At 41.5% G+C, this 27,289-nt stretch overlaps 1 protein-coding gene across 3 annotated transcripts in view; it reads left to right on the forward strand.

Annotated features, from left to right (window-relative positions):
• Positions 1-27,289, forward strand: part of CATSPERE (catsper channel auxiliary subunit epsilon) — a 201,828-nt gene that overhangs the window by 173,606 nt on the left and 933 nt on the right. For 2 of the 3 annotated variants that reach the window (XM_086693173.1, XM_086693172.1), the window contains 4 exons: positions 2,701-2,800; positions 15,491-15,577; positions 16,685-16,842; positions 21,355-21,408. In XM_086693173.1, coding sequence (XP_086549299.1) covers positions 2,701-2,800; positions 15,491-15,577; positions 16,685-16,842; positions 21,355-21,408 — 399 coding nt within the window. Of the gene's footprint in view, positions 1-2,700; positions 2,801-15,490; positions 15,578-15,815; positions 16,060-16,684; positions 16,843-21,354; positions 21,409-27,289 lie in introns of those variants that run through there. The other variant, XR_015245774.1, reaches the window with a different exon arrangement.

The following is a 27,289-nucleotide window of genomic DNA, read 5'->3' on the forward strand; positions in this document are numbered from 1 at the left end:
TGGTTTGGAAATAGGAGTGTGGGAGTGAAGAGAAGTCATGTCTGACAGCCTCAATTTACTTCCATGAAAGAGAAAGGACGCTGTGTAAACGGGGCGCCCTGAGGGGTTGAGGAGGAGCTTTGAGGAGGATGTCAGGGGTCACTGAAGGTAATGTGAGATGGTCTGGCTAAGGCGACCCATAGAAAGATGATCAGACAACACCGAAGGCACAATTGAGTTGACGCCACAAGTGGGTTCAATCCCACATATTTGAATTTCTCGAGTGACATGTGCCTGAATGCGGAAGGCACAGTGTGACGTCCAAGACTGGGGTGAGATGTTGGAGGCAGGGCCAGAACAAGTGAATGAATCCAGGATGCTGGGCAGGGAGGAAACTGCCTGGAGGAGGAAAGCAGAGAGGGGTCAGGATTGGAAATCTGGTGAGGTCAAGGGGCAGATGAGAGTCTGCGAGGGGTGAAGGAGGCGGGCGGGAGAGCAGACAGCAGCAAACCCTACTTTGGACCACGTGGCGGCACGTTTGTCTTGGGGTTACTTATTTACATGTCTGGGCACCAGGACTCACTTGATAGAGCATGCTGCTTCCAATTCATTCTCCTGGGATAATTAACCCAGCTATTAAAGCACCACAAAACAGAAAATAAAAGACATGATACCGTGGGCTGAGTGGCCGTGCAGGACTGAAAACATATGCATCCAGTGGATCCACGGAGAGGTCTCTCCTTCCGAATTCCAAAAGGGGAACTGTCACAGTGAAGTTACAAGTTGTAGGGAAGTTGGTTGCCAAGTAAAGACATTTCCGAATTTCTCAGGTTTCATTGGTATCATATCTTATTAATGAACGTTAATGAAAATAAGCCATGCTTACACGGGGAAGTATTTTTGTCCCATATGCTCAGTGAAATCAATAAAACATCATCAAGGAGCATTATAAACCCGGGAAATATGGGGTCATGTAATTTATCCTTATTGCCACTAGATGACGCTATAGCTTATTGGTTTTGTGAGTGTCAAAAGATGTCTGCTCCCAGTTCAAGGAAAATCTTTTTTCTGAATTCAAATAAAAGGTCTGGCTTTACAATTAGTCCTTAATAATTCAAGAATGTGATGGTTTTCAGAAGATGCAAACAAGCTGCACCTTCCAAATCTCCTAGAATGAGAGCTTTGCTAAAGCCTGACCCAAATCTCCGAAACTGCATACCACATTAAATGTGTCACACACGTGTGTGCATTTTCCTGTGGAAGGAACTTTAGAGTTTAGAGTTCTCTGTGACCTTCCTCCTGTGCTGGGAAACAAGTCGACCACCACTACTCTAACCCCTAGCTAGTCACACCTGAGTTCATGTCTTCATGGTTCCTAAAAATGAATTAAGATGAAAATAAAGTAGCTTCTTCAGATACCACTTTCTGATACGTAAAAATCCCCTGCCCTGCTTGTGAATGGGACAACAGCTGGTTTTTCTAAGCAAGAATGGACGGTGTCGGGTTGTAGGACATACGGAGAGCCAGGTAGAGCGACCCGTGAAGTCAGGCAGAGTTGCGGGCAGTGGGTAGAGAAACACTGTCAAGGACCCTTGATCTTTTACGGATAAACACAGAGAGGGGAAGCAAGAGAAAATATCAGACACTGGGGCAAGAGTCCTGGAGTCAGAGCCCAGAAGCAAGTGCCTGAACCAAAGTCCTAAGTGAAATTTTCATCCTGGGGGATGGGGTGGGGGGAGGAGACATTCCCATTCAGAAAAATGGTCACTGACTGATGGAGAAGGAAGATGTGACCATGTTTAAAATGGCAGCAAGGTCTGGTACACACCAGTAACTTCACCAGTAACTGAACCTGAACTTTGGTCTCAAGCCCCTGTTTCCATACGGTACCAAAAAAAAAAAAAACAAACAAAAAAAAAAACCAATAATAATGATCTTAACAATTTGAAGGAACATCCCTTTTGAAACACACTGAATTTGGGGTGAATACTCTAAGCTCAATGGGGCTTATGTCTCCAGTGCTGGCATCTGGGGGGTGGGCAACCTGTCCATGCTTGACTGTCTGCTGGGGTCTGCTGTGGGTAGAAGTCATCACGAGCTCTCTGGGCATGGGCCATGCATGACTGTGGCTCCTGGGAGCTGGTGACCACTTCTAGCTCTCGGCCGCATGAGAGGTCTCACTGCTGCTGCCCGTCCCCTGACACTCAGCCCTGTCCTCCAGCCGGGTGGAGATCCAGAGCATCTGCTCTCCTAGTGATTCCGTGCTTTAATTCGCTGGCATGCAACAGTCACCAAAAGAATTCATGTGGATTCAATGACACCAGGGGACCTTTGCTGTGCCCTTCCTCCTTCATCCCTGCAGTCTTTTTCCCTGCGACCAGCCAGCACGGCAGGGCCTCACCTCCTCACTACGTGGTTCCCGTCAAACTGAAGAGCACTTAGGGCTCTGACTGTTGAAAAGGCGACATCATTCTGCTCTGTCACTATGAGGCTGATTTTGAGAGGTGAAGGAAACCTGTACAGTAGGTACAGTTGTTATTTTACAGATAAGTGAGGATGTCGAGGCTTCCAGAACATAAGTCACCTCCCTGGGGCTGCAAGGCTGGCTGTTCAGGGATAAACACAGAACTGAAACGGAAGCCCACCAGACAAGAAAGCTGCCGCTCTTAACCCCTGTCCTCTACCCTCAACTACTATTGTTGTGCTTGTTGTCTCACGCAGATACAATGAAAATGGTTATGTTGAAGATGTGGAAGTCAATTTCATTGTGTGGGAAATACACGGCAGGAACGACTACAGCTTTAATAATACCATGAAGAAGGTATGGTGTCTTTGAGTTGAAACAGACCTGAACGCATAGGTAGACCTGTCGTCCTGTTTTAAATCCGTATATAAATTATCTAAGGGAAATAGAACCTGTAACACACGGGTAGAAAACACACATGACCTGTGTATTAAATTTTGTGAATACTGAAATTCATTCACAGGGAAAGAAGCCCTGGTCATAGTCACAGACTTTTGGGTGCCTGGGTGGCTCAGTTGGTTGAGCGTCCAACTCATAATTTCAGCTCCAGGTCATGATCCCAGGGTTATGGGATCGAGCCCTGCATGGGCTCTGCACTGGGTGTGGTGCCTGCTTGAGATTGTCTCTTCCTCCTGTCCCTCTGACCCACTCAAGCCCTCACCCACTCTCTCAGGGTGAGATGAGATGAGATGAGATGAGATGAGATGAGATGAGATGAGATGAGATGAGATGAGATGAGATGAGATGAGATACTCAGCCTCCTTGGTGACAACTGTCTCACTTTGCAGGCCTTGGCAGGAAGACCTTACCCCTCCTGGCCACCACACTTCACTCCCCTATGTGGCCTTCTACCCTTAGGGCCTCCCATCACAATGGAGCCTCCCCAGAAGTCACCAGCATTGATTCCTGCTTTTCCCCAGAGATCTCAAGCTCAAAGGCAGGGATGACTCCTTCCAAAGGAACTTTCCCATCTGTCAGAGACCTTAATGCTCCAAGAAGGAGAACCCACCCAGATAGCAGCCAAGAGACAATGAGTTCCGCCTGCTACCCCTCCAGAATGTCGCAAGAACAAACTGTCTTTCAATTATGTGGCCAAAACAAATCCATCCCACCATGTTCCTCCTACACTTGTCCAGCCCCCAAAATGTGATTCTTTCCCAACTACCCTCTCCCCACAGTCTCATCCCTAAACTATTCCATTCTTCTTATACCTGGGTCCAGATTCCCTGGCCCCCATTCCTCTCCACCTTCTCAAACCTTTCTAATATACCCTGGGGTTAAATGCCCCTTGACCCTTCTTCAGTAGACATTCCTCAGAGAATATAATTTTCCCTGTTTTTCTCTCAAACCAAGGGTTCTCTTTCTCTCTCCCCAAAGTACTTCAGGATAAGCTGTGGAACTAAAGCCCTCCCTAATCCACAGTATCATGGCCAGATCAATAATCCGCTCACCCTAATTCAAGTGTCATTTGTTTAAGGCCCCTGTCATCCAGGTGTCACATACCCCATCCCTGGCTGTTGCTGTCATTTGCTCAGAACTTGGTGAGTGTTCCTCATGGCCTAAAAGCAGTCACAGTTGACTCCTGACTGTGGCCAGCCATCACATGGGGCTATTGCTGGGGAGAAGCTTTCTAAATGGGGATGACGTTTCCCAGCCCTGTTTGCGTCTGGGTGGGGCCACGTGACTGGTTCTCACCTCCGGGGAATGAGCAGAAGCGATATGTGTCACGTGCAGGCTGAGGTGCTAAAGAAGGGGTCGCATGAACCTCCATGCTTCCGACCTTCCTCCACATGTCAGTCTATTGCAGCAACAATTAAAGACGGAATAAATACAAGCTGGGTAAGAAGGGACCAGTGAAGGGAACCTTCAAAGAGCCACTAGACAGAAAAGCCACTCCACTGCTTGAGAAGAGTCATCCATAGGAACCCTCTCACCAGGGGCATCTGCACCGGACTATGTGTGAGCAGGAATTAAACTTGAATGTGTAAAGGCCCTGAGGGTTGGGGTTTATTGCAGCACAGCTGAGCCTGCCTTGACCAATGTCAGTCCCTTTGCTATAATTACATTTACATTCAAACACTCCGGGGGCACCTGGGAGGCTCAGTCAGTTAAGCATCCAACTCTTGATTTCAGCTCAGGTTATGATCTCATAGCTTCATGAGATCAAGCCCCACATCGGGCTCTGCGCTGGCAGCGTGGAGCCTGCTTGAGATTCTCCTTCTCTCTCTGCCTCTTTCCTGCTTGCACTCTGTCTCTTTTTCTCAAAAATAAATAATAAATGAAAAAGTAGATAGATTTGGAAGATGGCAGCATAGGAGGACGCTGGGCTCACCTCATCCTGCTGATCAATTAGATTCCACCCACACCTGCCTAAATCACCCAGAAAACTACCAGAAGACTAGCAGAACGGAATCTCCGGAGCCAAGCGTAGACAAGAGGCCCATGGAAGAGGGTAGGAAGGGCAGAGAGGCAGTGTGCACTACACAGACAGGCGGGAAGAAGCCGGGGTGGTAGAGGGGCAGCCTGCCTGGCAAGGCAGAGCCACTGAGACTGGCTGGCAAAAGCAGAGGGGCCAGACTGCATGGGTTCTGACAGCCAGTGGGACTTAACATCTGGAATGTTAAAAGTCAACAGCTCTGCTCAGAGAGCAGGAGGGTGAGAGGACACCAGGAGGGAGAGGTGTTGAGCCCTGGAAGACAGAGCTCAGCTCGGCGGGGAAAAAAGGCACTGGCCAGCACCATCTCCCTCTCCCATCCCCCAGCCGAAATCCCAAAGGGAACGAGTTCCCGAACTGCTTGTGCTGCGAAAACACCCAACGACAGTGTTTCTGTGGATCCATCCCTCCGACGGGTCTGCCTCCCTCCTGGTGCTTCAGGGACCCTCCCGCAGGGGACCACCAAAGGCAAAGTGAGCTGAGCCTGCCCCTCCCGCCCCTGTGCACCTTGCAGATCCACCCCGGCTAATACGCCATATCCCATAGAAGCAGCACCACAAGCTTGGCAGTGTGCAAGTAGCCCAGACAGGGGCCACACCACTCCACAGTGAGTCCTGCCCCTGGGAGATGGGAAGATAAGGTACACACCGTCTGACTGTAGCCCCAGCAGTGGGCTGGGTACAGATGTTGGGTCTGACTGTGGCCCCACCCACCAACACAAGTTACTCCAGACAGCACAGCAGAAGTGCCCTGAAGTTGGGCGCCACCCCAGGGACTACCCAAAATGACAAAATGGAAGAATTCTCCTCAAGAGAAACTCCAGGAAGTAGCGACAGCTAACAAATTGATCAAAAACAATTTAAGCAATATAACGGAACAAGAATTTACAGTAAGAGTTGAAAAATTAATTGCTGGGCTTGAAAAAAGTAGAGATGACAGCAGAGAATTATTGCTACTGAGATTAAGAGACTGAGAAATAGTCATGAGGAGCTAAAAAATGCTATAAATGAGGTGCAAAATAAAATGGAGGTGACCGCAGCTCGGATTGAAGAGGCAGAGGAGAGAATAGGTGAATTAGAAGATAAAATTATGGAAAAAGAGGAAGCTGAGAAAAAGAGAGAAAAAAATCCAGGAGTATGAGGGGAGAATTAGAGAACTAAGTGCTGCAATCAAACAGAACAATATCCATATAATAGGAATTCCCCAAGAGGAAGAGAGAGAGAAAGGGGCTGAAGGTGCACTTGAACAAATCATAGCTGAGAACTTCCCTGATCTGGGGAAGGAAAAAGGCATTGAAATCCAAGAGGCACAGAGAACTCCCTTCAGACATAACTTGAATCAATCTGCACAACATATCATAGTGAAACTGGCAAAATATAAGGATAAAGAGAAAATTCTGAAAGCAGCTAGGGATAAACATGCTCTAACATATAAAGGGAGACTGATAAGACTATTGACAGATCTATCTACTGAAACTTGGCAGGCTAGCAAAGAATGGCAGGAAATCTTCAATGTGATGAACAGAAAAACCATGCAGCCGAGAATCCTTTATCCAGCAAGTCTATCATTCAGAATAGAAGGAGAGATAAAGGTCTTCCCAAACAAACAAAAACTGAAGGAATTCATCATCACTAAACCAGCCCTACAAGAGATCCTAAGGGGGATTCTGTGAGTGAAATGTTGCAAGGACGACAAAGTACCAGAGACATCACTATAAGCATGAAACCTACAGACATCACAATGACTCTAAACCCATATCTTTCTGTAATAACACTGAATGTAAATGGACTAAATGCTCCAACCAAAAGACGTAGGGTATCAGAATGGATAAAAAAAACAAGACCCATCTATTTGCTGTCTACAAGAGACTCATTTTAGACCTGAGGACACCTTCAGATTGAAAGTGAGGGGATGGAGAACTATCTATCATGCTACTGGAACTCAAAAGAAAGCTGGAGTAGCCAGACTTAGATCAGACAAACTAGACTTTAAATTAAAGGCTGTCACAAGAGATGAAGAAGGGAATTATATGATAATTACAAGGCCTATCCATCAGAAAGAGCTAACAATTGTAAATGTCTATGCGCCGAATACGGGAGCCCCCAAATATATAAAACAATTAATCACAAACATAAGCAACCTTATTGATAAGAATGTGGTAATTGCAGGGGACTTTAATACTCCACTTACAACAATGGATAGATCATCTAGACACAGGATCAATAAAGAAACAAGGGCCTTGAATGATACATTGGATCAGATGGACTTGACAGGTATATTTAGAACTCTGCATCCCAAAGCAACAGAATATACTTTCTTCTCGAGTGCACATGGAACATTCTCCAAGACAGATCACATACTGGGTCACAAAACAGCCCTTCATAAGTATACAAGAATTGAAATCATACCATGCATATTTCAGACCACAATGCTATGAAGCTTGAAATCAACCACAGGAAAAAGTCTGGAAATCCTCCAAAAGCATGGAGGTTAGAGAACACCCTACTAAAGAATGAATGGGTCAACCAGGCAATTAAAGAAGAAATTTGAAAATATATGGAAACAAATGAAAATGAAAAGACATCAATCCAAAAGCTTTGGGATGCAGTGAAGACAGTCCTGAGAGGAAAATACCTTGTAATCCAAGCCTATCTCAAGAAACAAGAAAAATCCCAAATACAAAATCTAACAGCACACCTAAAGGAAATAGAAACAGAACAGCAAAGATACCCAAACCCAGCAGAAGAAGAGAAATAATAAAAATCAGAGCAGAAATAAACAATATAGAATCTAAAAAAAATCTGTAGAACAGATCAATGAAACCAAGAGTTGGTTTTTTGAAAAAATAAACAAAATTGATAAACCTCTAGCCAGGCTTCTCAAAATGAAAAGGGAGATGACCCAAATAGATAAAATCAGGAATGAAAATGGAATTATTACAACCAATCCCTCAAAATACAAGCAATTATCAGGGAATACTATGAAAAATTATATGCCAACAAACTGGACAACCTGGAAGAAATGGACAAATTCCTAAACACCCACACACTTCCAAAACTCAAACAGGAAGAAATAGAAAGCTTGAATAACCAGCAAAGAAATTGAATCAGTTATCAAAAATCTCCCAACAAGTAAGAGTCCGGGACCAGATGGCTTCCCAGGGGAATTCTACCAGACATTTAAAGCAGAGATAATACCTATCCTTCTCAAGCTGTTCCAAAAAATAGAAAGGGAAGGAAAACTTCCAGACTCATTCTATGAAGCCAGCATTACTTTGATTCCTAAACCAGACAGAGACTTAGCAAGAAAAGAGAACTATAGGCCAATATCCCTGATGAATATGGATGCAAAAATTCTCAATAAGATACTAGCAAATCAAATTCAACAGCATATAAAAAGAATTATTCACCATGATCAAGTGGGATTCATTCCTGGGCTGCAGGGCTGGTTCAACATTTGCAAATCAATCAATGTGATACATCACATTAATAAAAGAAAAAATAAGAACCATATGATCCTGTCAATCGATGCAGAAAAAGCATTTGACAAAATTCAGCATCTTTCTTAATAAAAACCCTCGAGAAAGTCGGGATACAAGAAACATACTTCAACATCATAAAAGCCATTTATGAAAAGCCCACAGCTAATATCATTCTCAATGGGGAAAAACTGAGAGCTTTCCCCCTGAGATCAGGAACACGACAGGGATGTCCACTCTCACCGCTGTTGTTTAACATAGTGTTGGAAGTGCTAGCATCAGCAGTCAGACAACAAAAGGAAATCAAAGGCATCAAAACTGGCAAATATGAAGTTAAGCTTTCACTTTTTGAAGATGACATGATAGCATACATGGAAAATCCAATAGACTCCACCAGAAGTCTGCTAGAACTGATAGATGAATTCAGCAAAGTCGCAGGATACAAAATCAATGTACAGAAATCAGTTGCATTCTTATACACTAATAATGAAGCAACAGAAAGACAAATAAAGAAACTGATCCCATTCACAATTGCATCAAGAAGCATAAAATACCTAGGGATAAACCTAACCAAAGATGTAAAAGATCTGTATGCTGAAAACTATAGAAAGCTTATGAAGGAAATTGAAGAAGATACACAGAAATGGGAAAACATTCCATGCTCATGGATTAGAAGAATAAATATTGTTAAAATGTCAATACTACCCAAAGCTATCTACACATTCAATGCAATCCCAATCAAAACTGCACCAGCATTCTTCTCGAAGCTTGAACAAGCAATCCTAAAATTTGTATGGAACCACAAAAGGCCCCGAATAGCCAAAGTAATTTTGAAGAAGACCAAAGCAGGAGGGATCACAATCCCAGACTTTAGCCTCTACTACAAAGCTGTAATCATCAAGACAGCATGGTATTGGCACAAAAACAGACACATAGACCAAGGGAATAGAATAGAAACCCCAGAACTAGACCGACAAAAGTATGGCCAACTCATCTTTGACAAAGCAGGAAAGAATATCCAATGGAAAAAAGTCTCTTTAACAAATGGTGCTGGGAGAACTGGACAGCAACATGCAGAAGAATGAAACTAGACCACTTTCTTACACCATTCACAAAAATAAACTCAAAATGGATAAAGGACCTGAATGTGAGACAGGAAACCATCAAAACCCTAGAGAAGAAAGCAGGAAAAAACCTCTCTGACCTCAGCCACAGCAATTTCTTACTTGACACATCCCCAAAGGCAAGGGAATTAAAAGCAAAAATGAACTATTAGGACCTCATGAAGATAAAAATCTTCTGCACAGCAAAGGAAACAATCAACAAAACTAACAGGCAACCAACGGAATGGGAAAAGATATTTGCAAATGACATATCGGACAAAGGGCTAGTATCCAAAATCTATAAAGAGCTCACCAAACTCCATGCCTGAAAAACAAATAACCCAGTGAAAAAATGGGCAGAAAACATGAATAGACACTTCTCTAAAGAAGACATCCAGATGGCCAACTGGCACATGAAAAGATGCTCAACATCGCTCCTCATCAAGGAAACACAAATCAAAACCACACTCAGATACCACCTCACGCCAGTCAGAATGGCTAAAATGAACAAACCAGGAGACTATAGATGCTGGAGAGGATGTGGAGAAACGGGAACCCTCTTGCACTGTTGGTGGGAATGCAAATTGGTGCAGCCACTCTGGAAAACAGTGTGGAGGTTCCTCAAAAAATTAAAAATAGACCTACCCTATGACCCAGCAATAGCACTGCTAGGAATGTACCCAAGGGACACAGGAGTGCTGATGCATAGGGGCACTTGTACCCCAATGTTTATAGTGGCGCTCTCAACAACAGCCAAATTATGGAAAGAGCCTAAATGTCCATCAACTGATGAATGGATAAAGAAATTGTGGTTTACATACACAATGGAATACTATGTAGCAATGAGAAAGAATGAAATATGGCTTTTTGTAGCAACGTGGATGGAACTGGAGAGTGTTATGCTAAGTGAAATAAGTCACACAGAGAAAGACAGATACCATATGTTTTCACGCTTATGTGGATCCTGAGAAACGTAACAGAAGACCATGGGGGGAGGGGAAGGAAGAAAAAAAGGTTAGAGAAGGAGGAAGCCAAACCATAAGAGACTCTTAAAAACCTAGAACAAACTGAGGGTTGATGGGGGTGGGAGGGAGGGGAGGGCGGGTGATGGGTATTGAGGAGGGCACCTGTTGGGATGAGCACTGGGTGTGGTATGGAAACCAATTTGACAATAAATTTCATATTAAAAAAAAAAACCTTTAAATGCAAACACTGCGGTCTCTGACCTCAACCCCCAATTTTCTAGCCCTGTGGTTGTTATCCCCACTGCTCCTCTGTCTTACTTTTCCTCTCGCAGTCTAGACATCCACCATATTGAGCCCTCTGCTCTCTCCCTGTCTGCCACCCCCATATTTCCTCTTTTCCTGCCTAACTTGAGCTCCATGGTTTCGTCCTCCAGCCTCCATCTTGCCAATACGTGCAAGTCGCCTCCCCGGGTTGTTCCAATGCCCCACACGGCAACTTTGAACATCAATCATTCTGCCTTATCCATGCCTCTGAGCTGCCGATCACTTCTGGAAAAAAAAAAAAAAATCAAAACTGCACTAACTGGAATGAAGAATTTGACTATTAGGAGTGATGACTGAAAACAGAGTCAACTGGAAGAGGCGTCAGAAGGAAATGCCCAGGGGCGCCTGGGTGGCTCAGTTGGTTAAGTGTCCGACTTCAGCTCAGGTCACGATCTCACGGTCCGTGGGTTCGAGCCCCGCGTCGGGCTCTGGGCTGATGGCTCAGAGCCTGGAGCCTGTTTCCGATTCTGTGTCTCCCTCTCTCTCTGCCCCTCCCCCGTTCATGCTCTGTCTCTCTCTGTCTCAAAAATAAATAAACGTTGAAAAAAAAAAAAAAAGAAGAAGGAAATGCCCAGAATTATACACAGGGAGATAAGCTGATTGAAAATATAGACAAGAACATAATGAAGACTCACTGTCTACATCTAAGGAGTGGAGTCCTAAAAAGAGAGAAGAGAGAGAGTTGGGCAGAAGCAAAATTTTCCCAAACTTGAAAAAGACATCGAGGCACAGAAAAAAGTAATCTGTATCCCGAAACACTATAGTAAAATTTCTGAAATCAAAAACAAAGAGAACCTCAAAAGCAACCAAAGCAAAAAAAAAAAAAAAAAAAAAAAAAAAAGAGTAGCTATAAGTCTTCAAGTTGATTTCTCTATAGAGATAATGCAAACCAGAAAACTTTGAGTAAAAATATCTTTAAATTGCTGAAAGAAAATAAATTCCAAATCTAAAATTTCATATGCAATGAAAATAGCCTTTAAAAATGAAAGTAAACAACAGGTAATGCTTTAAAAGACACAGGTGAAATTAACAGGGAAAAAATTTTAAAGTAAAAAGAAATGAACAATGGGATAAAAAGGATTTCAGACAAAGTGACAAATACTGAAGATAAGCAAAGACCCAAAAGAAATCCATGAAAAAGAAAACCAGAACAAAGGAACAAAACCAATGCTAATCATTCAAGAAAACATCTCTCCCACCCTTGGCCAAGAAAAAAGACTTGAAGCTTCATATGGAAAGAGCATAGCATATACTCAAGAATATCAGAACAGGGGCGCCTGGGTGACTCGGTCAGTTGGGCATCCGACTTTGACTTGGTTCGTGATCTCGCAGTTCATGGGTTCTAGCCCCACACCGGGCTCTGTGCTGACAGCTCAGAGCCTGGAGCCTGCTTCAGATTCTGTGTCCCACTCTCTCTCTGCCTCTCTCTCTCTCTCAAAAATAAACAAACATTAAAATATATATATATATATATATATATATATATATATATATATATATATATAAAATATATATCTAAGGTATATATAATATATATCTATCTAAGATATATAAAATATATATCTAAAATATATATATATATCTAAGATATATATATATATCTAAGATATATATATATATATATATATATATATATATATATATATATATATCAGAACAGCCAACCCAAGTGACCATGTAGGCAAAAAAGCAAGCAATTTACATATAAGGAAAATAAAATAAAATTAACATTTTTATAGCAATGCTTTATGCCAGGAAAAAATGGAGTAAAATATTTAAGATACCAAAGGAAAATAAATACTGAGCCAAGGATTTTCTATTCAGCAAAACCAATGACTCTAGAAAAGGCACAAACTGCTATTAACATGTAAAAAAATCAGATGATATTGTTCCCATGAGTCCTTCCTGAGTAACTTATTAAATAATAACCTTCAAACAATGACAATTAATACTAAAGAGGTAGCAACATAAGAACTAGAGGAAAGCATAATATAGAGTTACTTATAAAGCTGAAGCAAAGCGAGGGTTAAAAGGGAAAGAGAATAGTATATAATGGATGTATTTTCTGACAATATAGGTATAATACAGTTATAAAATATGCTAGGAGAATGTTAAGATCATATGTCAGAGGGAAAACATAACTGTTTTCAGTAATCACAATAGCGGTGGCAATATTTGTATTAGTTATTCTGATGTTGTGAGGTATGTAATGTGAGATATTCTAACACTATCATTCTTCATCAAGTGTTTTGGTATAAAAGCAAGGAGACACATATGTAAAAAAGAAGAAGTTAGACAAAAAATCCTGAATTTGAATAGGACTCCATGTAAACTCGTGAGGTATTAGAAACTCACGTGATCTGGATAGAAATGTATTGTTCATAGAGAGAGAAATTTTTCCTAGGCTGTCCAGTAAAAACCCTAGAAGCATAACCAATCGGTAGAAGTATCCTCAGTACCCAGGTGGTTATCCTGAAATATTATCTCCCACTAAAAAGAACTGGAAATTCTTAAATAGCTGATTCCAAGCCTGGAGGAGGAAATGTACATGATGGGTTTGGGAGAGTTTGACATACCCGTTAGCAAGGAAGTATCAAAGACTCCTAGGGTCATGTCAAAAGTAATCAGAAGTGAACATGAAGAGGTTCCTACTGGCCGGAGAAGGGACGATCAGAGCTTCATTAAGGGTAATTACCGCAATATTGCCAAGACCCATTAAATGCATTAAACCTATGAGTTAAAACGGTTTTTTCAAAAAGATACCTTTGGAGAATGATAGAAAACCAACTCCTTGTTTTAAACACTGGCAAATAAAGACAAGGACACAAATATTTCTACTACCTTCTGCAAATGAGCCATCCCAATGGGTAACCAAAAGTAGATAAGGGGAAACATCTCTTTATAAAAGTTTTCCAGTTGAAAAATGAAAAAAAAAAAAAAAAAAAGAGAGAGAGAGACAAAATTAGAATATCACCACTTTAAGCCCAAATGATAGAGGTTACTATAAACAAATTTATATTAACAAATTTGATAATGAAGAATTGGATAAAATAGACAAACGCCTTGAAAAACACAATTTACCAAAGTTTCTTGGATTCTAAGCAATAAACAGACATCTATAATCCCAGATGGCTTTCCTGATGAAGTCGACCAAATATTTAAGGAATTTTTCCCTTCAGCTTTCTAAAAACTCCAGAGTATTCAAGTGAGAAGAGCACTTCCCAACTCATTTTATGAATGCAGGACGACCCGCCAAGGACCTTAAAAGAAAAGGAAATTATGAGCCAGTCTCACCTCACAGATACAAGGCACCTAACCAAAACACTGGTAAATCAAACTCGGCAATATATTTAAAAATCACGCATCCCCCCCCCCCCAAAAAAATTTTTTTTTTAGAAAGAAAGAAAGAAAAAGGGACGCCTGGGTGGCTCAGTCGGTTAAGCATCCGATTTCAGCTCAGGTCATGATCTCACAGTTTGTGAGTTTGAGCCCCGCGTTGGGCTCTGTGCTGACAGCTCAGAGCCTGGAGGCTACTTTGGATTCTGTGTCTTCCTCTCTCTCTGTCCCTCTCCCGCTCATGCACTCGCTCGCTCTCTCTTGCTCTCTCTCTCAAAAATAAAAACATTAAAAAAAATTGTTTTTTTAAATCATGCATCCTGACAAGTTTTGTTTATTTTATAAATGAAGAGCTGGAATATCATTTGAAAATCAAAGAAAGCCACTATATTAACAGAATAAAGAACAATAAGCATGGATTATTATAATAGTTGAAAAGCCATTAGGTTAACATTATATACATATGTAGCCATATGTAACATTATTTTAAAAATACACCTTGGAATTCTCAGGGTCATGAGTTTAAGCTCCACATTGGGAGTGGAGCCTACTTAAAAAAAATAAAGAATAGCACCAAAATAAATCGTAGAAAATTATAAGTATATGGTAACTTCTTTAACCTAATAAAATGTAACTACAAAAAAAAATTATAGAAACTTCTTACTTAGTGGTGAAAATTTGAAAGCCTTCTTTCTGGAGCCAGGAGTGAAATGAGGGTGTCAGTCATCACCACTTCTATACAACATTGTGTCCGATCTCTGTAACAAGGCAAATGATACAATGCAAATTAATTAAAAGCATGAGAATTGGAAAGGAAGAAATAAGATGGTCATATTCACCGATAACATTACTTTTCATGTGAAACACTTAAAATAAGTGAGTTTCCCTTTTCTTCAAGGTCAATATACAACTGTCAATTGTTCCCCTTTATATCAGCAAACATTTAAGGAATGAAAAAATAAATAAATATACATTTTTCAATGACATTAAATATATTAAATATTAGGAATGAATTTATATACAAAACATGTGTATATATACAAAACATATGTGTGTGCGCAATTTTTTATTAGGTTTTTTATTTTAATTCCAGTAGAGTCGACCTACGGCGTTATATTTGCTTCAGGTGCACAATATAGTGACTCAACAGTTCCATCCTGGTCATCACAAGAACACTCCTTCATTCCCATGACCTGTTTCATCCATCTCCCCCACCCACCTCCATTCTGGTGACCATCATTGTGTTCTCCACAGTTAAAAGTAGATTTCTTGGTTTCTCTCTCTCTCTCTCTTTTTTTCCTTTGCTCATTTGTTTGTTAACTTCCTATATGTACAATTATTTGCCAGAGTGGTTGTTTAAATGAAGCCCAGACATGGAAGTCAATGATTGAGCTTAACAAGCACCTCCCACTAGAAGAAGTCTGGGGACCTGAGGTAAGGAAATTATTACCCAAAAAACTTTATTTGTAATAACTAAATTGGCATTTCAGCATTAACAAAAGCTTGATGGAAACATTCTGGATTTAAATTTGTTTCTGCAACTCACATCCAATTTTTCTATTGCATTAGTATTATGATTTCAAAAGTGCTTCATCTTATTCCTGTTTGGTCTTCCATTGTTCCTGTGTTACCAACAATTTTAACTTTTTTCTGCTAAAACCTGTGTTTGCAGATTTATTAAATACCTGACAAACACGTTGAAGCATTGAGAGTAAGTCTTTCTAAAGAACACCTGAAGTTTCAATTTTTGTACAACGAAAAGACCACTTCTGAATGCCAACTATCAGTCCCATACTATAATATTTTCCATTTTTTCAATCGAACTTTCTTGAATTGAAATTAATTTATGTTATATGGAAAATCAAATCATATCTCATGAATAAAAGGGACCTATACAGTACCTGAGCCTGTAAAATGTAAGTCCTACAACAGGAATGTTACTTTACTTCTATATCAGAATCTGTGCATGTCAAGACAGAGATATATATACAAAAAATATGTATTATCCTCTATATTCCCAGCTCTAAGCATTCCACTTTCCATCCACCACTCCCAACCCTTCCAGCAACATAACCCTAGAACCTTGACTGTGACAATCCTTTGGACAATCCTTCAACCTCAAAATGACCTTCAATCCAGTGACCCCACCACCCTCACCCCACCCCCAGGTTCTCTTGCTCTTTATTCAGCTTAAATTCCATGGTCAATAATTCTATCACTCTGTTGATATGTACCCTGAATTCCCTCCTTCCTCACACTTCTTCAGACTTGTGTGGCTAAATCACAACCCTCATTAAATCCAACTGTCCACCTTGACATCTGACTGGTGGTTGGAGGAAGACACACCCATGCTGACTGGTTTCACTTTAATTTCATGATTAAAACCATCCCTTAATACGGCCCAACAAACATAAGTGTATTTCTCCAGATCATTCCCTTCTCCCCTCTAGCTATCACATACTTTCTCCTCTCTCCTATAATCTGCAACACCTCTTCCCCTAGAAAACAACCCTAAGGTTTTTGTCTTTGTTTCCTGTTCAGAACTATAAACACTGTTTTTCTTATGCTATTGGAAAACCAGGAGACTTGAATCAACCGTATGAGATTATCAACAAGTCTAACTATAACCATTTAGTTTGGCCTGTAGACCATTCTGGAATGTATGTGTTTCGTGTGAAGATCCTGGATCCAAACTATAGGTGAATATAAATATTTTATTGTAATAGTTTTGGCATCTATTTAAAGGGATAATCATGGGATTGAATAAAATTTCTACTCCACTCTACAAAGTCCAATAAATGAGTTACACTAAAACATGACAACATCATATAAGGTAAGAGGGAACCCAAAAAGATATATGCACCCCCATGTTCATGACAGCATTATTTATAATAGCCAAGGCGTGGAGGGAGACTAAGTGCCCATTAATGAGTGAATGATAAAGAAAATGTGGTATATATAAGTATAGAATGGAGTATTATTCAGCCATAAAAAGGAAGGAAATCCTCTACCTCAAGAAGGAAGAAAAATCTCAAATAAACAACTTAACTTTACACTTCGTAGAACTAGAAAAAGAGGAAGGCCCAGAGTTAGTAAATGGAAGGAAAAGATCAGAGCGGAAATAGAGACTAAAAAGACAGTAGAAACTAAGAGTTGGTTTTTGAAAAGGTAAACAAAACAGACAAAATTTTTGCTACATTCAATAGGAAAAAAGAGAGAGGACTCAAATAAAATTGGAAATGAAAGAGAAGTTACAACTGATACCAAAGGAATACATAGGATCATAAGAACTACTATAAGCAATTATATGCCAACAAGTTAGACAACCTAGAAGAAATGGGTAAACTCTTAGAAACATACAACCTACCAAGACTGAATCATGAAGAAAATGGAAAATCAGGGGCACCTGGGTGGCTCAGTCGGTTGAGTATCTGTTTAAGTCCAGCTCAGGTCATGATCCCAGGGTGGTGTTATCAGGCCCTGTGTCTCACTCTGTGCTGAGCATGGGACCTGTTTGGGATTCTCTCTCTCTCCCTTTGCACCTCTCCTCCTCCTCCTCCTCCTCCTCCTCCTCCTCCTCCTCCTCCTCCTCCTCCTCCTCCTTCTTCTTCTTCTTCTTCTCTCTCTCTCTCTCTCTCTCTCTCAAATAAAAAAAAAAAAGGAAAATCTGATTAGACTGACTACTAGTAAGGAGAGTGAATCAGTAAGAAAAAGAAACTCTCAACAAAAGTCCAAGACCAGATGGCTTCACTGGTAAATTCTACCAAACATTTAAAGAATATCTAACCTCCTCAAAATTTTCTGAAAAATGCAAGAGAAAAGAATGTTTCTAAACCCATTTTATGAGGCCAACATTACTAGTACCAAAACCAGACAAAGATACCACGAGAAAAGAAAATTATAGGTCATTATCCTTGATGAACATAGATACAAAAATCCTCAAGGAAATATTACCAAACCAAATTCAACAATACATTTAAAAAGGACCATATACTATGATCGAGTGGATTTATCCCAGGGATACAAGGATGATTTGATATCTGCAAATTAATCAGTGTGATACACATTAACAAAACGAAAGATAAAAACCATATGATGATCTCACTAGATGCAGAAAAGCATTTGACAAAATCCAACATTAATTTATTATTTAAAAAAAAATAACTCTCAACAAAGTGGAGAAGGAACATGCCTCAACATAATAAAGGCCATATATGACAAGTCCTTGGTTAGCATCATACTGAATGCAGAGAAGCTGAAAGCCTTTCCCCTAAGATCAAGAACAAAGATGAGAGACAGAGATGCCCACTTTTAGTTTTGTTCCACATAGAATTGGAAGTCCTATCCAGAGCAATTAGGCAAGAAAAAGAAATAAAAGGCATACAAATCAGAAAGGAAGAAGCAAAATGTTCACTATTTGCAGTTGACATGATATTATATTTGGAAAACCCTAAAGACTCCACCCAAAAAAAAACCTGTTAGAACTAATGAACAAAGTCAGTAATGTGGCAGGAAACAAAATGAATATATAAAAATCAGTTATGTTTCTATATACTAATAATGAACTATGAGGCAGAGAAATTAAGAAAATCTCATTTACAATTGCATCAAAAAGAACAAAATACCTAGGAATAAATTTTTTTGTAATTTTTTTAACATTTACTTATTTTTTGAGACACAGAGACCGAGCATGAGTCGGGGAGGGGCAGAGAGCGAGGCAGTCACGGATTCCGAAGCAGGCTCCAGGCTCCGAGCTGTCAGCACAGAGCCCAACATGGGGCTCAAACTCACGAACTGCGAGATCATGACCTGAGCCAAAGTCGGATGCTCAAACGACTGAGCCACCCAGGCACCCCTCCTAGGAATAAATTTAACCAAAGAGTTGAAAGACCTAGACACTCAACTCTTTGGCTAAATTTTTATAAGACAATGATGAAAGAAATTGTAGAAGTCACCAATAAATGGAAACATATTCCATGCTCATGGATTGGAATAATTAATATTGTTAAAATACCCAAAGCAAACTACAGATTCAATGCAATCCCTATCAAAATTCCAATAGCATTCTTCACAGAACGAGGACAATCCTAAAATTTATATGGAATGGAATGACAACAGACCCCAAATAGCCAAAGTCATCTTGAAAAAAAAGAATAAAGTGAGAGGCATCACCCTTCCTGATTTCAAACTATCCTACAAAGCTATTGTAATCAAAACTGTATGGTCCTGGCATAAAAACAGACACATACATCAATGGACAGAATAGAGAGGACAGAAAAAACCCACACATATATAGTCAATTTATTATAAAGGAGCCAAGAATATGCAGCAGGGAGGAAGACAGTCTCTTCAATAAATGGTGTTGGGAAAACTGGACAGCTACATGCAAAGGAATGAAATTAGACCCCTGTCTCACACCATACACAAAAATTAATTCAAAATGGATTAAAGACACGAATATAAGGCCTTATCCCATAAAACTGGGAGAAAACATAGGTAGGAAGCTCCTTGACTTCAGTCCTGGCCATGATTTTTTGAATCTGACACCAAAAAAAAAAAACAAAAAAAAACAGCAAAAAGAAACAAGTGGGACTACGCCAAACTAAAAAGCTTCTGCACAGCAAAGGAAGCCATCAACAAAATGAAAAGACAACCTGTGGAAATCACACACCCAATAAGGGGTTAATCTGCAAAATATACAAAGAATTCATATAACGCAATAAGAAAACAAACAATCCATTTAAAAACTAGGCTGAAGATCTGAATAGACATTTTTCCAAGACATACAGATGGCCAACAGGCATATGAAAAGGTGCTCGACGTCACTCATCATCAAGGAAATGCAAATCAAAAGAGCAACAAGATGTCACCTCACACCTGTTCAAATGGCTGTTCTCAAAAAGACAAGAGATAACAAGTGTTGGCAACGATGTGGGAAAAAGGGGATCTTGTGCACTATTGGTGGGCATGTGAATTGCTGTAGCCACTATGGAAAACACTATGGAGTTTCCTCAAAAAGCTAAAAATAGAACTACCATGTGATCCAGCAGTTCCTCTCCTGGGTATTTACCCAAAGAAAATGAAAACGCTAACTTGAAAAGATTCACCCTCCTGATCATTGCGACATTATTTACAGTAGCCAAGACATGGAAATGATGTATGTGTCCATCAATGGATGAATGGATAAAGAAGATGTGGTATATAAATACAATGGAATATTACTCGGCTGTAAAAAGAGAAGGAAATCTTGCCATTTGCTACAACATGGATGGACCTTGAAGGCTAGAATCTACTTTGGCTCGAAACCGAATTTTGCCACTGATAGATATGCCTCCTTAAGCAAATTGCTTAGTCTCTGAGCTTATTTCTTTATTTGTCGAATGAGTCTATAATTCCTCTCTTAATAGTATTCTGAGGATCAAATGAAAGGCCTGGGTAAAAATCCCTAATTTTGCTCAACCAAGTTAAGTTCCTTTCTTCTCTCTTCTCCCACATGAAGATAGGTGCAGTCATATCATTAATGTTGATTTAGCTCTACTCTATCTCTTTCCAAGAAATAGGCTACATTATGAGAGATACTCAGTAACTTTAGAAGTTAATAACACAGTTCCATATGTCTAGTTCCTCACATTCTTAGCTTCTTGAAAGAGTCAACCTACATCAGGTGAACGTTACAGGCTCTTCGATCAGAAAAACCTGAATTCGGCTCTGCTACTTACAGCTGTGTAAACTTTTGCAAGTAGCCTAACCTATCTAAGCGTCAGTTTCTTCATCTAAAAGAAAGGGTTCCTGTGAGGATTCAGCAGATAATTCATGGAAGGTATTTGGTACACTGCCTGGTACAAAGGAAACACTCAGATAGTATTCGCTTTCAGTAAGTACTAATGCTCAGTAAAACATTATTATTATTATTATTATTATTATTATTATTGCTGTTGCCTCGGGACCCACCATCAAAACGATGCAAAGCTGTTAAGAGGACCATGAAATCGCACTGACAAGCTCTGAGAAATTATACAGCAAGCAGGCCAAGTCACACATATGGAAAAATCATCATGGCTGTTATGCAAATGCATCTAGTCTCTCCATTACCGAGAAATTGACACCTTAATTAGGATAATACATGATTTGATCATTACCGTAAAGATTTGGACGGAGTCTTAATATATTGCACTTAATTTCATCTTTAATATTATTTTTCTGATTTGCAGTTTCTGTAACCTAACAACTATCTTTGCAATAGAGACCTTCGGAATGATTCCCAGGTAATGCCCGGTGCCTAATCAGATTTTAATGAGGGAAGTTGTAAAAGACAAGGGTGGCAGCTAAAAAAAGGAAAAACCTCTCTCCCCCATTTCCCTGGGACCCTAATACTTCTGCCCTATATGTGATACCCTAAAATTGTATGTATCAATCATCCCAGGGATGCGGCTGGAAGGAGTTTCTGAGAATTGTTACTGCAGCTGGGGGTCCCCTTCTGTTTCATCCCCCAGTGCCTGCTGTCTTCCCATCCAACGCCTCTTTCAACCCCACTTAAGGGCCAGACTGTAGGCTGCAGTGGTGGAGACTGGGAGCAGACACTGGCTGTGCCCCCAATGACCCCAGGTCCGCCCTTGACCACTGGCCATATTCTTATGCATCCAGGAAACAGGTAGTGAAGGCATTTTCCTGGACCCAACTTGAGTTTCCCAGGAGGGCAGAATAAGGAGTCTTCATGCTCACCCTGGGGTCACAAATGACTTTGCGTCTCTGTCCTGGGCCTGGTTTTTGTAAAATTTTAAAAAATGGAAGACAAACAATTAAGTTACTTACGGCCCTACTTCAAACATTACTGACTCCTTGATGTTTTGTACCAACGGGAGATCAATAGTGTGAATAACCTACAAATGAGATGAGCCATGTGTTATTTTGAAGTGACTTTAGGAAACATGTATAACGTTTGGCAGTGACTTCCCTTCCTAATGAGGATTCAATTGGCATGTTTGATTTCGATGAATATTAATAACATCCGTACACCCAAGTATCCACCATCAGAAGGGGGCATTGGTGAGTTGGAGAGGACAGAAGACAGTGAAGGAGGATTTCACCCAGTCGCCCCAGCTCACCTCCTAGTAGCTGGGATTTTAGCAGCCAGGGCATATGGTGCAGCCTAGGGAACAGTCTGTAGGTTAGTGAGCCCTGAACGGGGGCGGCAGAGGAGAGAAGGGATTAGCTGGTGGTGGACATTTTCCTAGCAAGAAAGCCCTTTTCATGAGCAAACATTGGCTGAAGACCAGCCTGTAGGAGGCAGACATTTAGTGCTCCCTTGCCTTTTGGCCCAGTGCTCAACCACTTCCCCAGATTTTCCACTGGGTCCTTTGGAGTTGCTACCATTTAACCAGCAAACTCACCTAAATCCTCAACCATCCTCTGAGCTCCCCCCTCTTATCTCCCTCTCCCCCGCCCCCAGGACACTGCTTCACCTTCAGCCCTCTAGAGTGCTGGCTGTTTATTTCCCAATGACCCCCAGGTGCCTCGCAGTGCCATTACCACTGTCGGATCATTATTTATCCCGGTTCTTCTAAAACAAAACTAAAACGTATCTTTTTCAACACCCACCCTTTGAGGCTCATGGCATCCGCTGTACCTCCATCCTTTCTCTGTGTTGCCGCATCCTCCCCAAAGTCCTCTCCACTCATTGATGACCTTGGCCCTGCCATGCTGTTTCCACCTCCATATCAGTCCCCACCATCTGTGCCCACATGGCTAACCCTACCAACATCAAGGCCTTTCCTCATCCTGAGTGTCCTCTTCCTCTGCTGTGTTTCCACCACCCACTCCCATAGTCACACTGAGGACACTGGCATTACTGTCAGAATGTCTCTGCTTCCCGAAGCATCCGCTCAGACATCCCATTCTCTGACCTTCCAGCTTGCTACTCCAGCTATACTCACCACAGCTCTTCATTGTTCCCATTGGGACCTCCACTTCTACTTTCAATTTCTCCTTTTTTATTTAGTATCTTCTTACACTTTATTCCTTCAGTAGCACTAGTATCTCCTTACCTTTCTGGAATTTAGCGCCCCACAGCGCTCTGTGATTACACCTGAACGGCCAAGTGTCGGTAAAGAAAGTGACACAACAGGGCAGATTAATCACCGACTTCATGTAGGTCACCAACACTACCTGAGAATCTTCCTATCTTTCTCTGGCCAACCAACGTCTCTACTCTCCATAACGACCTCGGACCTTATCTAATTAGCTTCCTCCTTGGACCATCTTTACTTAACAACCAATCAGATGAGCTTGTCTCCACCATTCCAGGGAAATTAGAAGCCAGCACCCGGGAACACTCCTGATTCCTGATTCCAAACATATAAATCTGCAAACACCTATATCCATTCTCTCCTTTTTCCATCCTGTTACAGTTAAAGAAATTTTATTTGTCCTCTTTAATTCTTCCTCCTGTGCTTTGAACCCTCTTACTTTCTAAGGAAACTTCCAAATCCATTATTTCTTCTCTCTTTTGTATATTAAACTTTTCCTCTCAACTAGATCCTCCTCGTAGGCTTTTAATCACCCCCAAGTTTTTAATTTAAATAAACTGATAAAACCTTGGGGTGCCTGGGTGGCTCAGTTGGTTAAGCCAAGGTCTGTTTCTTGAGTTTTCTCTTGTTCTTTTGTTTGGAACAAATTTCTTCCGTTTCTTCATTTCCTTTGACTGCATTGGCTTCTGACTTAGAGAAGACAGCCTCTTTTCAATAGTCTTGTAGGATTGGTCTCAGGGAGGAGATGAACCTTATTGTTCAGTCTGGCCCTAGCTGTTGGTTGTCTCTCAAACCTTTGACTGTCCAAGATGCTTTCTTTAAACATTTTTTTTTAATGTTTATTTTTGAGACAGAGACAGAACATGAGTGGGGGAAGGGACGGAGAGAGAGAGAGAGAGAGACAGACAGACAGACAGAATCCGAAGCAGGCTCCAGGCTCTGAGCTGTCAGCACAGAGCCCGATGCGGGGCCCAAACCCACCAATCGTGAGCTCATGACCTGAGCCCAAGTCAGACGCTTAGCTGACTGAGCCACCCAGGTGCCCCTATCCAAGGTGACTTCTTAATTCTGAGGGTTTTCTAATAGTTGAGGGTGTGCCAAGACCTGTCAGCCTCCCAAAGAAGAGGACCTCAGTCAGCACCTGGATGCAAGCTGATTGGAAACTGGACACATAGGCAGTGGCTTTTCAAGTATGCAAATAGACCTCTTTCAGGGAAAAGACTGGGAGATGGGTGTTCCTGTCTGTTCCCTCTGTGCCAAATCCTGGGTTAATCTCAGCTAAATGGAGTTTGTCACACTCCTACAGGACTAGTGAATGTAAGTTCTCCTGACAACCAGAGTCAGGCGATAAAGGGAGTGTCCCCTGCATGGCAGCCATAGAAGCTGGGGCCACCGGTCATGTGCAGAAGCTCCTTTCAGAGAGATACCAGTGGTCGAAGGAAAAGCAGAGAGAATGTTAAGATGGCACTTGCCACACTCCCAAGTGTCTGGAAAGGATTTCAGTCAGTCCCTTGATGTGTGTTAAATCAGGAGCCTGAACCCCAAACCATAACTTGTAAGATAAGCAAATAGACCTCTTCATGGAAAGATGAGGAGATGGGCATTTCAGTCTGCTCTCTCTGGGCTGAGGGTTAAGGGGGGCTTAGCTCCTGCAAGTGCTCAGGATCCCTTTTCTGCGCTGCCTCGTGGGTCTCATAGATACAAGTCCGGTTGGCTCTCAGAGCTAAGTGTTTGGGGGGCCTGTCCCTCAGGTGGAACTCTTGTAGATTGAGACTCTAGATGTTGGGTCCAAACCCTTCAGGCTTCAGGGACAAGCTCCTGGTTGTATGTTGCTGTGCTGGGTGTGGGGTTTATGGTCAGATTGTGTTCTAGTCACTCCTACCCATTTCGATGTGGGTGGATTTTTTCTCATTCACCCAATGTGTAGATGTTGCTCAGCTAGTTTCTGGATTTCTTTTGGAGAGAACTGTTCCTCAGATAGCTGTGGCATGGGTGTGATGGTGGAAGGAGGTGAGTTCAAGAGCCTCCTATGTCACCATCTTGAACCGGAACTGGCCTGCACTGAACCTGATATTTACCAGCCCTCATCTTATTTCCTGTTTCATCAGTGTTGACTCTTCCTTTGACGGCTGTATTGCTTTATGGGTTTTCCTAAACTTCTATAGCCAGTCTCTCTCAAGTAAAGAGAGCCTCAACCTCCTTCAGCAGCCAGTAAATGTTGACTTTTCCCAGGGCTCAGCCCTGGTCTCATGAGCTTCTCATTCTGGCAAGCTCAGCCATACTCATGGCTTCAGTAAGCATCTATCTATATACGCAAGACTCCCAAATCACATCTCTGGCCTGTCCAGAGCCAAAGATCCTACCATATACTTAACGTCTTGTTTTAGATGTCTCAAAGACTGGTCAAACTGGACATGTCCAAAAGTGGTCTCGTGATCTTATCACCCGTTCCCTTACCCCATTATTTGTCCCACTCTAAAACCGATCCGTTGGGGTAATTGCATACATCCCTGCAGGTTGTCTCTGCACAGCTCCAAGAGAATCCATTCACATGGGCTATAATATGAATGGTGCCTTCAGGAGATGAACAGTACAGCAACCCTGTGTTCCTGTGTTCCTTCTCTCAGGAAATAGCACATTGAACTGTACAAGCCAAACATCTACAAGTCAAAAAGAAAAAATAAATAAATAAGTAAATAAAATACCAAAAAAACAAAAACAAAAACGAAAAACCAAAAAACCTAGAGCTCACGTTCATTTCTCTATTTCCCCCAGCTCATCCAGTCACTGATTCTCATTCATTCAATCTCCTGAACCGCCCTTTAATGAGTCCGCTTCCCACCAAGCCTATCGCCACCTCTCCAATCCAAGCTACCATGATCTCAGATGGGAACAGCTGCAGTAGACACCTAACACATCTTGCCTCATTCAGTTCTATTTTCTTCTAGTTCATTTCCTTCGCTGGGGCCAAAGTGATCTTTTCAAATGCTAATTTTATAGCCTGAAACACTTAGGTTTTTTTTTTCCTTAAAATAGTAACTCCACAACAAGGCTTAGAAGACCTACCATGATCTGGCCCCCACCTATTTTGCCAATCTCATCTTGCATTATGCTCCCGCCATCTTCTCCGCTCTAGACCCACCGACCTTCTTTCAGTTCCCAACTTTCTCCATACTCTGTCCCGAAACAGGAACTTCACAGGTGCGATTTCTTCCATCTGGCAACTCTTCCTTACCTCTTTCCTACTTAACTTTGCCAACTACATTTCCATTTAATTCTTCATAGTTTAGGATAATTATATTTTCCCTAAAATGGAGGCATTTCTTGACCCTATCACCAGGTTAAATCCTGCTATAGTAAGCTTTCATTGTGTTGTATCTCTCTCCTACTTAGTTCTTATCACAAATAAAATTTTCTATTTATTTTCTCATCACTGATTAACGATTATGTCCCCACTTGAATGTAAGCTCTCTAAGGATGGGGACCATGTCTATTCTTACTTATCATTGTTTATCCAGGTACTACCACAGGACCTGGCTCATATCAGGTAATTTATTGAGTCAGTTAATTAACTTCCTCCAAGAAGGAGACCATTCACTGGAGTCAGATTAAGCTCGTATCCATATAGAAGGAAGGTCTGAGTAAGGAGGGACCTGGGGAAACTTTAACACTGCAAATAAATAATTATGGCTTAAAAAGGAACCAAAAACTGAAGTCAGATAACAGGACACCAAATAGAAAAGAGCACAGTGTTTGGCTCAAGCAATAAATCCACCCTGATGGGAGGCACCCATGCAGAGTCCCAGGTGAAGAGGCCTGGTACCCAGAGGAAAGTAGCAGAGAGAGAGAGAGAGAAACAGAGAGAGAGAGAGAGAGAGAGAACAAGAATGAGCAGGGGAGGGGCAGAGAGAGAGGGAGACACAGAATCCAAAGCAGGCTCCAGGCTCTGAACTGACAGCACAGAGCCTGACGCAGGGCTCGAACTCACGGACCTGAGCCAAAGTCAGATGCTTAATGGACTGAGTCACCCAGGCGCCCCAATTTATTTTTATTTTTTGAGAGACAGCATGAGCAGGGGAGGGGCAGAGGGAGAGAGAGAGAGAGAGAGACAGAGAGAGAG

The sequence above is a fragment of the Puma concolor genome, chromosome E4 (genome assembly GCF_028749965.1).
Source record: "Puma concolor isolate L17-30 chromosome E4, mPumCon1.1.hap2, whole genome shotgun sequence".
Taxonomy (NCBI): domain Eukaryota; kingdom Metazoa; phylum Chordata; class Mammalia; order Carnivora; family Felidae; genus Puma; species Puma concolor.